Here is a 12,497-nt window from a genome sequence, read left to right as displayed (position 1 = left end):
ACTCACGCTCTGCTGGCTGCTCTGCTCCAGCCTGGACCATCACCAATGCTGTGGACTGGCCACAGAGCAAGCGAAATGCATTTGGCACGCAATTACGGCCCAAAGTGTTAATTGCATTTCCGCTGTTCAGAGCCTGGTGGCTCTACTCTGCTGCTCTGCTACTCTGCTGCTAACCCAAGAAGCCTCCGACCAGCCAGCAGAAGCCATCCGAGCCATCAAAATGCGGCACGGCCCACAGCTCACGCATTTGGCATTAACCAGAGCCAGCCTACACACACTGAGAAAAACCCGGAGGGGAAACTCATACAGAGGTACTGCCAGACAGTTTCGAGTGTAAAACAGTTGAGGCCACTTGCGCGTTATTTTTGCCAGTGTCTGGCAGAAGTAAATGTGGCCAGGCCAAGCCAAACCAAAGCATTTGGCAGAGATAAGCAAGCGGCAGCAGAGTTAACGGAGCTTTTTTTTTGTGGCTCAGAACGAACCGCTTAGAGGAGGGATAAGGCGAGAGGAGAGAGACGATGTATGAGATGGCGATGGCGCATGCGTGGCAGACACGCAGCAGGCGGCCCAACAGTGGAGCAGCAGCAGCAGCAGCATTGGACCCAAATGGAGCGAAACTAAGTCAAACATTTGTAGAACACCGAGAAGTACCCGAGACAGAGCGGGATATCAGGAGGATCCCCAGGCGGGGAATTGCGAATGGAAAAGTGGAAAATTTATGGGCCCCAAAAGGCGAATAGATGTCGTAGATTCCGCATGCTAGAGAGAGAATAGTTAACAGTTGTGGATGGGATGTGTGGATGGGGCAGCAGGAGAACCTAAGCAAGATCTATGCCCATGTAGATACATGGCTACATGGATGGTAAAAGAAAAAAAAAAGAGGAGGAATCGATGCCCAGAGAAGAAGATAGAAATCTTTCTTTCAAAGTTGAAACTCACCTTGAACTCTCTCTCTCTCTCTGTTCCTCTCTCGGCAGAAACCATAAAGTGCTTTTTAATTGACCAAAAATCCAATTGCAATTCCAGCGAACATTTCAAGCGTTTATCGCTGCCAGAGCTGACAGCCGAACGAGGTCCCCGTTCCATTTGGAGATCCAACTCGACGTCTTTTCATGTCTCTCGCACTCGCACTCGCTCTCGCTCTGCATACGGCAACATTTTCTGATAAGCTGCCACAAAAATGTTAGCCAACTTTGTTTGTTAGCCGAAGTGGCACAGCTGTCTGCTCCAGCTCCAGCCACAGCTTCAGCTCCTGGCCCAATCTCCATCCCAGGGCCATATCTGTTTTGTGGCATTTGTATTGGCAAATCAATGATAATGACATTTATTTGCGCCATCTCTTGGCGTTCTTGTGCGGGGCTCTAACCGAAATCCGTTAATAAGCCATTTTGACAAATTGGATGATTGTAGTCGTCTCCGAAGTCCCCATCCTCAGTGCCGTCGTCGTTGTCGGGTGCCAGAAGCAGTTGGGACACCGCCTGGAGTGGGAGAGAAAGGCGTCTGCACTTGCGAAAGTGTGGCGAAAGTGAAGATAGAATATCAAGAAAACAACATCACAAGTGACAGGGATTGGCTTGGGAATGGGAATGGGACTGGAGCTGGGGGACTGTTTGGTGTGGGACATAATACTTAACGGCAAGAACAGACAGAAAATCTTTCAAATTGTATCTCATTTCGAAATGAACATTTCCAAAGATTGCCAACAATGTTATGGGTTCGGTATTGGAATCTAATATTACAAAAATAGTTCTTTATTAAATTGTAAGATATTTGAAGTATAAAAAAAAAGTATGATACATTCCCTTGAGCTGCGACTTTTCCATGGTCTGTCATCCTGTAACCTCTACATCATATCACGCTTATAGCACTTGATGGTATTCTGGCACTCGGCATCGTGCACTTGATGGAAAACTAAGGATGGAGAAGCAAAAACAGAAGGGGCTCAGACATGGTAATGGAACTCTGTTAATGGACTGCGGAGAGCTTACCATTTTTGGTATTGAAGCAGTTCCATTGACTCAGCTCGCATTGGCCGGGAAAGTTGACAACGCACTTGCCATTGCTGGCGCAGATGGACAGGGCCTGGCGTGGACACTTGAAGCTGCATTTGCCCCGGTCGATCTCCTCTTGATGTTCGGCAATCAACTGGGGGATGTGCACCTGGTTGGCGTGGTGGGGCCACGTGTCCAGGGAGCGACCTGTTTTGGTTTTTGTTGAGACCGGTGTTGATGAGGAGTCCGGCTGGGGCGTCGTTGGATCTTCGTTCTCCTGTTGTTCCCCCTCTTCCTTCTGTTGTTCCTTGTTCTGATCCTTCGGCTGCTGTGTGGTCTGTTCCTGCTGCTTCTGCTGTTCCTTCTTCCTCTTGATCGCCTCTTGAATGGCCAGAGGAATGTGGAGCTGGGCCTGTTGCATCACCTGGCTGACATGCTGCTGCAGCTTGTTCACCTTGTCCGCAATATCGACGGACTGCTGGCCTGGCAGGGAGAGCACCACATGTGGCACCGGGGGCATCACCACCTTGTTCTGCACCACCGGGTGCCCCTGGTGGAGTAGTGAGCCGGTGGCCTGGTGATTTATCACCCTCACCTGTGGATCATTAGCTTGCAGCGACTGTAGGCCAGGTTGCAGCGCAGGTGAAGCCGCTGGCTGGTCAACGGCAGGGAGATGGACATCACCAGGGTGTGCAAGTGGTGGAAGGAGACCTGAAAAGGGCTCAACCACTGGCGACCCACTCCCACTCCCACTCCCAATCCCTTTGCCCGCCTCCACAGTGCCAGTCAACGTGTGAGGGGGCTTCTGAGCATTCTGCTTCACGTGCTGGAGCACTTGATGGATGTGATTGGTTATCAGTGTCTGTATGTGCTCGGGGAGCTCCATCTGCTGGGGTTTCGGTTTCCCTGTCGTTGTGGTCGCCTCTGTGGTCTGCGGCACCTCTGCGGCCTGTGCCAGGGACAGGATAGCTGGAAAAGTCCTGCATTGTAGTGGGATTTCTCGTTTGGAATAGCCCTGACTTACCAAGCACCAAAAACACTCTCATTTTGTTTGCAAAATTCCCTTTTTGGTTCAAATTGGCTTGTTCCAGAGCTACAATCCTTTGCACTGGCGTTCGAAGGCGTTCTGTAACTGCATTCCCGAATGTTCCCACTTTATAAAGGTTTTTTTCCGATCCCTTAACAACAGCTTGTCTGCCACGATTTGATATTAATATGTGATCATATCATTTATGGATTTTATTCCAATTCTGTCGGTAAACAGGTTTTCTGGTCTCGCTTGAACGGAACACTGAGCTGAGACCTCGTCTGGAGAGCCCTACCTCCCAGCTGGTATATCGCTCATATTGCTTTAATCACTTCCTTATAGAATATGATGTTTGGCAGTAAATATTTATATTAAGAAACTTGTGAGATATTTTGAAGAATATCCAGGAATATATGCATGATATACGTAGTATACCTCCCAAAGAGCATCCCGCACTTCCCTCTAAATAATTATAATAGTTATAGCTCTACGAGAGGGGTTAATTGGTTAAAGGTTGAATGACTTTAGAAAATGAATGACATTTTACGGTTCTTCTAAGAAGTTTTATTAAAAATTCAATAAAATCTAAAAGTAATCTCATTGAAAATTAACCAACTTCAACTCCAAGCAGTCACCGGCTCTCATACATGCACATTTTGTGCAGTGTGTTTATGTGTTTGGTGCCAGCACTTTCCTATGCACAAGGAAGACCCAAGGATAGATTCCAAGGCCACAGCTGAATAGAAATATGGAGAAAAAACATAGCGCCCCTTGGCAAAACAACAGGATTTTCCAGAGCTTCCCTCAAAACAATGGAACCACATCAAATTGAAGCGCTGACAAAAATATGCAAATTTGGCATCTCACGGTCTTATTTTTAACCAGACGGGAGAACATTTAATTACAAGCCAGAAAAAATCCGAAAACGCCAGGCAAAGCCGTTGATGCCGTTGATGATGATGCAATTTTATATCTCTGGCAGGTGTTAAAATAAAGGATTATGCAGGGAAGCAGGAAGGACGGGCAGGGACAGTGGGACAGACAGCAGAAACCAAAAGCTTTTGTCAGCTGAAATTCGCTTTTGGTATAAAACCAATGACAGGGGACGGCAGAATCCACAGTTTTACAGTTGCTGCACACACACAGCAAGGTGAACGTGAACAACAACAAAGACAACCAACAAACCAAAGCTCAAAGATGAATATCCTGTCGCTGGTTTTTCTGCGTAAGCTTCTCTCCCTTTGCCACGCTCCCACTCCCGCCCACTGAAACTGTGTTTTCTTTTCAGTTTTCATTGCCGGCTGTGCCCTGGCCAAGAATATCAGCATTGATCAGCATGGACAGCGGGTGTATAGGGATCAGGTGGAAGACGACAAGTGCCACTATCACTGCACGGAGAGGGATCCTTCCGTCTGCGCCACCAACGGACAGTGCCTGCTAAAGTTTGAGAGCCGCTGCAGCATGGCCGCCTACAACTGCCGCAATCCCCAGAAGCCCTTCAGCATTGTGGAAGATCACCGCTGCACGAAGGACTGGGAGCCCAGGTGCCTGGAGTCGGATCTCAGAGAGTTTGGATTGTAGAAACGGTTTTGGTTATGAGGTTGTAGCATTCAAGGAATAAATACATGAAACTAAAAACGAAACGGAGTATTCTGTGGGGAATTATAAAGTCACTAAAATCACCCAGAAGCACTTCAGCATTGTGGAAGATCACCGCTGCCCGAAGGACTGGGAGCCCAGGTGCCTGGAGTCGGATCTCAGAGAGTTTGGATTGTAGAAACGGTTTTGGTTATGAGGTTGTAGAATTCAAGGAATAAATACATGAAACTAAAAACGAAACGGAGTGTTCTGTAGGAATTATATAGTCACTTATAAATAAGATATTCCTTCCCCTTTGGGATCGACTAAAGTGCAAGAAAATCAAAGAAGTTAATTTTCGCACTAGTGAAGTGAGTGAGCAGGGGTCTTCCCCACTAGTTTGCTATATATTTTTTCGATTATTTTCTCGACATTAATATTTATATTTCTGGCGGCATTGCAACAGTCGGCTGATCAAAACGAAAATTAATATTTATCCAGACAGAAACGGAAATTTAGTTTCGGGGGAGAGGCTTTTGGTATTCTTAAAGGTTTATCCTAACAATTATGGGACTTTGATGGGACTTTTTCTTGGACCAATTGATCCTATGGCTGCCATATAATCTTCGGCCTCTGCACGGAAATACCTGGAGTGAAGAAATGCACTTGATGGCTATAAGGAAGCTAAGACTAATCTGGGACTAGTATAAAATCAAATTTCAAGGATCTTTTGTTCGTTACAACTAAGAATTGATAAAGCTCAATGTCTTGTTAGATTTTTTTGCTATAAATACAAATCTTTAGTATGTTGGCACTTGGGACATCTCTCTCTCTTTCTCTCCCATGCATGCAGTGAATTCAAGAGATTGGTTTACATATTCATTATTTTTGTTTTATGTTTGACGGATATATGGACTTAAAGAATACGGAATAAGTGGGTATGTTGTCATAGTCCTAGAGCATTAAATCCTCCTCCTTGCATCGCCTGGCGCACAATTCCAACCGGCAAACATCCTCATCCACGCTGCGGAAAGACAAATCCCGATGCTTACAGTTGAAAGTGTCCATTACACACTGATTGGCAAACTCGTGGACACACACACCGTTGTGGGCGCAGACGGGCATGTATTCGTGCTTGGTGCACAGCTCGTCGCAGTTCTCTGCCGGCGGAGTGGCCATCATTTCCAAGGGTGAGACGGTGGTCATCCCAGCCAACAGCAGGTGATGGCAATTCTTGGACGGGACACGCTTCGGCAGTACTGTAGTAGTGGTCATCGTGGGGCTGGTGGTGGTGCGGTGGGTTGGCATTACAGCAACAGGTTGGATCGCAGAAGCATCAGGAATTGGGATGCCATGGTTGGGAATGCCACGATTCGGTATTCCTACATTGGGGATGCCAGGATTCGGTATTCCTACATTAGGGATGCCAGGATTTGGGATTCCTTCGTTGGGAATGCCAGGATTCGGTATTCCTACATTGGGGATGCCAGGATTCGGTATTCCTTCATTGGGGATGCCAGGATTTGGGATTCCTTCGTTGGGAATGCCAGGATTTGGTATTCCCCTATTGGGGATACCAGGATTCGGTATTCCTTCATTGGGGATGCCAGGATTTGGGATTCCTTCGTTGGGAATACCAGGATTTGGGATTCCCCTATTGGGGATACCAGGATTTGGGATTCCTTCGTTGGGAATGCCAGGATTTGGTATTCCCCTATTGGGAATGCCAGGATTTGGGATTCCTTCGTTGGGAATACCAGGATTTGGGATTCCTACGTTGGAATGATCTACAATGGATCTCGCACTCCGAACTTTGCTGAGCGTTGGAGGCACCTCATTGAGTACCTGGATCTTTCCCGGCTTGATCTCCTCTACGTGGGCCACCTCAACACCTTCGTGGCTGCCCAGAATGACTGGCTTTCCATTAGACAACAACGGCACTTGGATGGTAACCCGACCGATCTCTGCATTTGGCACAACCTGCGCTGTAGCGAAGCACAGCAGCACTAAAAAGAGAAGAAGATTCGTTAAGTAAGGATCGGATCATATGAATATATACCAGTACCCACCTGCGGCCAAAGGAACAATCTTGAACATCTTTAATCGTCAACAGCAGGGTCTTCTCTGTCCTTTTGGGGAGTCGGAGCACAGTTTATATAACACCTCCAACTGTTACGTAAGCCCTCCTTCAGAACCTGTTCCACAGTTCGGGTTTCCTTAATAAATTTTACATTTATGTTTATTGTCTTTGAACGGGTTTGCCTAATTTGCATCGACTCGGTTTTAGGGCAAGGCACGATTTTTTGCTTCTCTTTATAAAATATTACTCTTTATTCCGATAAAGTTCTTCGACTTGCATCTGGTAAATTACATTTTAAAAATCCATGGTATTAGTATGGTATCATTAATCAATGGACTGTTTTTTCAAAGAGTTATCTAAGGCCTAAACACTTTAAACGATTTCATTTAAGGCAATCTAATTTTGATTTACGTATTATATCATAATTGCTTCAGTTGTATTGATATATTATTAGTTCCTATAGGGTTGACCACTTGAGTTGTTCTAGTCTATTAGGGATCGTATTTAATGAGAGCTTCTGGGCTCACGACCGATCCCTAAATGTTTGCACATTGCGTCCATTTAATTGGGTTATAAACAATATGCAGAGTAAGTATTACGTATTATTTGATCTATGTATGTACGAGTAGAATGAATGTGAATCCCCTGGCCAAGTGGTCATCTGGGGGCATCTGTAAGTTGTTACTGTGCTATACATTGACATATGGTTCTGGGCTATGATATCTTTCTTTCTAATGATAATTGCTTCTTCTCAAACTAAAACTCCGTCTCATATCTTGGGATTGTCCATACCATAAACGCAAATTTTTTGATAGATTTCTGCAACTACATACTTTGGGGATAGCCAGCGAGAAGGACATAGTGGGAATATAAGCAAGTTATATGTAGATTAACGATGAAAGAGAGAGTAGTATACATAGGTAATGAAAATATTGATTAAACTGAAAAGCAGTTCCCGTGCAGGCTTTCACAGCTACCCCCGTGTCAACGAAAATTGGAAAATAGCTCGTTTCAAACGTTAACATTTCAATAAAGTTTCTCATCTCGCGCTATACACAGCCAGCCCTCAAACAAACATTTTAAGCAATTATCGTAACTTGTCATTGGATCAACAGCTTATTGGGTTTCGGTTCCATTTGTAAGGAGAAACGAATATCAATTCTTAGGGGCTAGTATTATTTATAGTTAATATCTTAATATCCTGAAAATACACACATAGAAACTAACAAAGAAACTTCCACAAAACTTGTTCTGACTTGTTTTCCGCCTATGATACGCGTATAAAAAAAAAAAAAAAAAACAAACAACACAAATTTCCATGCATATTAACAATTTAAGGATTTTTGCTTTCAAGGATACAGTTTTTGTTCCTCCTAATGGTATTCCCTTTAAGGAAGATGCTACTGTGTTGTTTTCGTTTTAAAATCTAGTCTACAATAAATTGTTACAAAATAAATTAGTGTCTTAAGTTATGTATAAATATCTAAATAGATTAGAGCTTAAAATATGAACGTAAAGTACAATTTTGTTTTATTTAGTTTAGTTGTTCATTTTAGTTGGTGTTTATTGTTAGGTGGTTGCGACACGGCCGCCAGTGTCTTCTGGTTGTGGTTCTTGTTCTGGTTACGTTTCAGCTTCTGGTTCTATTTCGTATTCGGCTTTACTTGCGCTCCATGGGCTTGACTTCCAGTAGCTGGGGATAGTTCTCCACAATGTTGAGTAGTATGGTATCAATATAGTGCTTGAGCCGGACATTCTCGTCATCCTTTTCCTGGAAGGCCTGTTGCAGCTGTAACACAAAATCTTCGATTAGTTCTCACGTCAAAGAAAAGTTTTGGGAACACAAAAGTAGAGTTTCCATTAGAAATGTACAACAAGAAATGAAGTTAGAGACCACGTCAAAATGTTTTTGAGAAATGATTAGAGACCAATGAACCCTCAGATTAAGTTTTAGATAAGGTCAAAAGAATGGTAAAAGTTCAACAACTGCAAGGCGTGCACAGTGGCTCCGAAACCGTGTTTGATTTTGGGTTTAATTGTGGCGTGAAGCATTACCTGACTTAAGGATGCTAATGTGGCTGAATCCACAGACTCCTGTAATACAATAAATTTCAATATAAATACAGATATAGACAGTACGAGTACGAGATGCAAGTATATATGAGAGGACGCAATGCGGTACGACCACTAGGACACTCAAACGGTACGTATTCTCTTCGCGGTGACTGTGCGTGTGCTCAGGCTTGGCTGGTGACATTAATTGTGTGTTTGTGTGTGGGTATGGATTGGATTGTGGATTGTGGGTGGTGGATTGGGTGTGGACAACGCAGCAAAGACTAAAAGCTGAAGTGTGAGGCATCTCACGGGGGGTGAGGGGGTTCACGGGTTCACAGTTTCCAGGGTTCTGGATACACACCTGCGCTTGTGACATCTCCTCCAGCTCCTGGGCCAGGCTGCCCAGTGTACCGTTGAGCAGATGGCGGCCCTGCTCCACACCGGTGCTCAGCATGGTGACCTGGTTGGTGAGCATGGTGGCCTGCAGCTCCTCGTTCTGCTCTTCGAGTGCTACGGGAAGATAGGAATGTATGATGTTAGGGTATTGATCGGGAGGATACCATTTCGAACACTCACATCGATTCTTTTGGCGCATCTCCTCGAGCTCTTGGTGCAGCTCCTCCAGTCTTATGCTCTCCGGCGATGTGGTGGGCATGGCCCTCGCCCCGTTCTCCTCCCGCGCCCGCTGCAGCTCCCCGCTCAGCTCCAGCATCAGCTCCTCCGCGGACTTCTTCTCCATCTCCTGCTTGCGCAGTGTCTGCTGCTGCTCTTCGTACTCCTGCTGGAGGGCGGCGATCTGATCGCGTGCCAGCTCCAGCTGCTCCTCCGTGCGATGCAAATCGTTGGCCTGCTTATCGCACTGCACACGCAGGCGCTGCGCCTCGTCGCGCAGGGCGTTGGCCTCGATCTCGGTGGCTCTGATTTTCATCTGGCAGTTCTCGTTCTGCAGCGAGGCTTCGCGCTCCACGCGGGCCAGGATCTCGCGGTGGCGCTTCTGCTCCTCGGCCAGGCGTTCCTCGGCGCGCAGCTCCGACTGGCGAACAATCTAGTTTAGCACAATGCTTTCAAAACTATGCGATGCGGTTTACTCACCTCTCGGAACTGCTCTTCCAGCATATGATATCGCGCCTGGAGCACTGCATATTCGGTCTTGGTTCGTGTCGTTCGATCCTCGGCTATATTCTGTGTATCCGACAGATCATCAACCTTGCGCTGCAGCAGCTCCAGCTGGAAAGATAGAGAGCGAGAGAGTCGATATGAGTGGACAGTTCTTTGTGCGGTTTGGTTCGTGTCTCCACTAACACAATCGTTTCTCATGTGCCGCAGATCGAGGAGCAGATCGTTCACCAACTGCACATCAGCCATGGGATATTTCAAATACATTTGCCGACTATATGTTTTCTTTTGTTTTCTGTCTTTACATTATTGTTCAAGAATGCACACTGCCCTGCTCTCTTCTTTATGGAAATGGAAATGCAAATGGATTTTAAATGTTTTCTCTGTTTTCGCGTCGTCTTTGCTCAGTTGATGGCCGATGCAGACTGCGACTGTGGCCGGCGGGCGGCTCGTTTAATTTCTTAAAAAATACCAAGCCAGCGACAACCACAGCGACAACTACAACGACAACGACAATGTTAATTACACTATTGAACAGCGGAAAAGAAGCTGCTGATTATGGAGTTCACTACTCAATGTTTCCAGACAGAAACTTTTGTTGGCTAGTGCTACTCGCATATATCGCATGCCTTGCCCATATGAATATCACATGTGTATCTCATAAATATTGCGCATACGCCTCATGGGCAGCCAGACACTTGAGCAGAAGGCGGCAAGTGCCTCTCGTTGGCGTTTTGCATTTGGCTATTGGCTTTTGGCCACACAAGCAACAATCGCGGGAATGTGCAAAAATCTGTGTTCATCGATACGTGTTTTTATTTGCACTTTGTAGGCTTACTCATGATCCACCCACACTGTAAAATGTTGCACAGCGATAGGAAATGTGCCAGATGAATGCAGGGGCCATACAGGATGTTGTGAGTGTCTGATAAGAGCCAATGGAAACAGGGTGCCTGAAACCACTTACGAAGAACTGTCCACTAAGGGAGTTCATTTTTAAAAGCACCCATAGGGCGTCCCCCCCCATGCTCCCCCATGTTCTAATGGTCTGGAAAATGTCAATTGAGAAGTTCAATTGGCGAACGACATTTTTGCGGGGGGCTGCCAAACTGTCTGGCCTGAGGTTCAATTAGGCTTAATTAAATGCAATTTGCGGGCCACAATGTTTTGCTGGATTTACAGAATATATACAGTAATCATATACGTAGTATAGGGAGAGCAGTGCAGGGCAGGGCTGGGTACACTATACTCTATACTCTATATCAACGAACGTCCACACGAACACAATCGACGTCAAACGCGGCGCGGCAGCAACTGAATAGAGGCAGCAACCTCCCAAAAACAACCAACAGAACGTTTCCGATCCAGAGAGAAATAGAGAATGCGAGAGAGTCGCTGAGTCAACTTTCACAGTGTGCGATATGGCGGGGTTCTCGATTCGGGGGCCCCTGTGTACTATGTGTACAATGAACCATGCCAAAACACAAAAAAAAAAGAGAAGAAAATATAAGTAGTGATATATAGAAACAGCAAGAAACTAGAATTTAATTTAAATGTCTACAAAATTCCTCCGAAAAAAATAGTGAAAGAAGAAGCATCGGCAGCGGCGGCGGCATAAACAGAAGTCGCTTCTCATTCAGAAACCGTTCTTCAGAACGTAAACAAAGGGAGGAGGGCCACAGAACGACCATTGGATACCCTGTGCAAAGAAAAGCAATATTTGATCCATAAATATTTCCTTTGGATTTCGGACTTTGGAACTCTAAATCTACGTCGAGAGGATATACCCTCCAAGTACAGGGTATGAAGGGAGCCAAGTACAGAAGCTATAAAAATAAAAAAAAAGTCTGTTGTTGGAGCATAAAGAGAAAACAATAAAACTGTAAGACAAATTGAGTAACAAGTGACGAAGACGAAGACGACGATGGCGATGACGATGACATGCCAGCTCCCAAGGAGCTGAAATCGGCCTAAGAAGGGGGGCAACGAAACGGCTTCTCTAAATGGGCTTTACTTTTTCTTGTCACTTTCCGTCTTTCCTCGGCGGACAGCGTACAGCGTGGCAGTTGAAAGGTGTTCCAGGGTCAGAGTGCCGCTGCCTGGCCTTTGATTTTTCCAGTTTTCGCTTTGACAAGTTGAAGGCCTGACAGGTGCCCGCTGACTGATGGGAAGTTTTTCGGCGGCAAGTGCGGAAATGCGCAACAGCTGTTGGGCCCCAAAATTAGAACAGATCACCCTGTATTCGAGTTTATTCTCGAGGGGAATTTCCCAGAGACATCATGTGACGAGATGTGTCCCCTCACTGTGACCCAAGAACCACATCTTTATTTTCTAATCACCAAAAAATTCTCTACAATTATGACTTTATCCAGCGAGGCCCAAACGGCTTCCGTTACTCGCGCATTAAACGGGTCATAAATAGCAGAATGGAAAACAATTCGAAAATCTTGAAGCATTCGGGCCTTATAATCAGCATTAGCTTTGACCCCAAAAGCGATGCTCGATTGCAGCACACACTGGATTTCCATTTCCTCCGCCCTGCATCAAACGATATGGTAAACAAATCGGGCAGGGCATCCGCTGGAGGCTATCGCCGAAGTACTGACCTCCAGCAAGTGTGGAAAGATATTCCGCATCTCTGGGCTCTCGT

At 45.7% G+C, this 12,497-nt stretch overlaps 4 protein-coding genes across 16 annotated transcripts in view; 1 reads left to right on the top strand and 3 right to left on the bottom strand.

Moving 5' to 3' along the window:
- Positions 1-1,718: 1,718 nt before the first annotated feature.
- On the bottom strand, positions 1,719-3,140 carry LOC4813397 (alpha/beta-gliadin A-V). Its single transcript, XM_001353651.4, has 3 exons — positions 3,016-3,140; positions 1,989-2,960; positions 1,719-1,911 (listed from the first exon to the last, which is right to left on the bottom strand). Exons 1-3 carry the CDS (start codon positions 3,035-3,037, stop codon positions 1,844-1,846), a joined length of 1,062 nt encoding a protein of 353 aa, XP_001353687.4. The 5' UTR covers positions 3,038-3,140; the 3' UTR covers positions 1,719-1,843.
- A 970-nt stretch (positions 3,141-4,110) lies between these two features.
- LOC6900626 (uncharacterized) lies at positions 4,111-4,662 on the top strand. The gene is made up of 2 exons (XM_033381613.1): positions 4,111-4,243; positions 4,307-4,662. Exons 1-2 carry the CDS (start codon positions 4,114-4,116, stop codon positions 4,597-4,599), a joined length of 423 nt encoding a protein of 140 aa, XP_033237504.1. The 5' UTR covers positions 4,111-4,113; the 3' UTR covers positions 4,600-4,662.
- Positions 4,663-5,462: 800 nt separating this feature from the next.
- LOC4813281 (formin-2) lies at positions 5,463-6,820 on the bottom strand. 4 transcript variants are annotated; one of them, XM_033381607.1, is made up of 3 exons: positions 6,666-6,820; positions 5,996-6,602; positions 5,463-5,965 (listed from the first exon to the last, which is right to left on the bottom strand). In XM_033381607.1, the coding sequence occupies exons 1-3, from the start codon at positions 6,691-6,693 to the stop codon at positions 5,551-5,553; spliced, it is 1,050 nt and encodes a 349-aa protein (XP_033237498.1). In that variant the 5' UTR covers positions 6,694-6,820; the 3' UTR covers positions 5,463-5,550. The 4 variants fall into 4 exon arrangements, with proteins under 4 accessions (XP_033237498.1, XP_033237499.1, XP_033237500.1 ...); XM_033381608.1 differs by having other exon boundaries at positions 5,463-6,203; positions 6,264-6,602; XM_033381609.1 differs by having other exon boundaries at positions 5,463-6,143; positions 6,264-6,602.
- A 948-nt stretch (positions 6,821-7,768) lies between these two features.
- Positions 7,769-12,497, bottom strand: part of nuf (rab11 family-interacting protein nuf) — a 40,347-nt gene continuing 35,618 nt past the window's right edge. For 4 of the 10 annotated variants that reach the window (XM_015187537.2, XM_033381605.1, XM_015187538.2 and 1 more), the window contains 5 exons: positions 9,824-9,958; positions 9,308-9,764; positions 9,093-9,241; positions 8,732-8,770; positions 7,836-8,465 (listed from right to left, as the gene is read on the bottom strand). In XM_015187537.2, coding sequence (XP_015043023.2) covers positions 8,337-8,465; positions 8,732-8,770; positions 9,093-9,241; positions 9,308-9,764; positions 9,824-9,958 — 909 coding nt within the window. In that variant the 3' untranslated portion in view covers positions 7,836-8,336. Of the gene's footprint in view, positions 8,466-8,731; positions 8,771-9,092; positions 9,242-9,307; positions 9,765-9,823; positions 9,959-10,033; positions 10,251-12,497 lie in introns of those variants that run through there. The other 6 variants (XM_033381604.1, XM_033381606.1, XM_015187535.2 and 3 more) reach the window with 4 other exon arrangements.

The sequence above is a fragment of the Drosophila pseudoobscura genome, chromosome X (genome assembly GCF_009870125.1).
Source record: "Drosophila pseudoobscura strain MV-25-SWS-2005 chromosome X, UCI_Dpse_MV25, whole genome shotgun sequence".
NCBI lineage: Eukaryota > Metazoa > Arthropoda > Insecta > Diptera > Drosophilidae > Drosophila > Drosophila pseudoobscura.
Note: the sequence above shows the minus strand (reverse complement) of the source record. Positions and strands in the feature narration are given on the sequence as shown.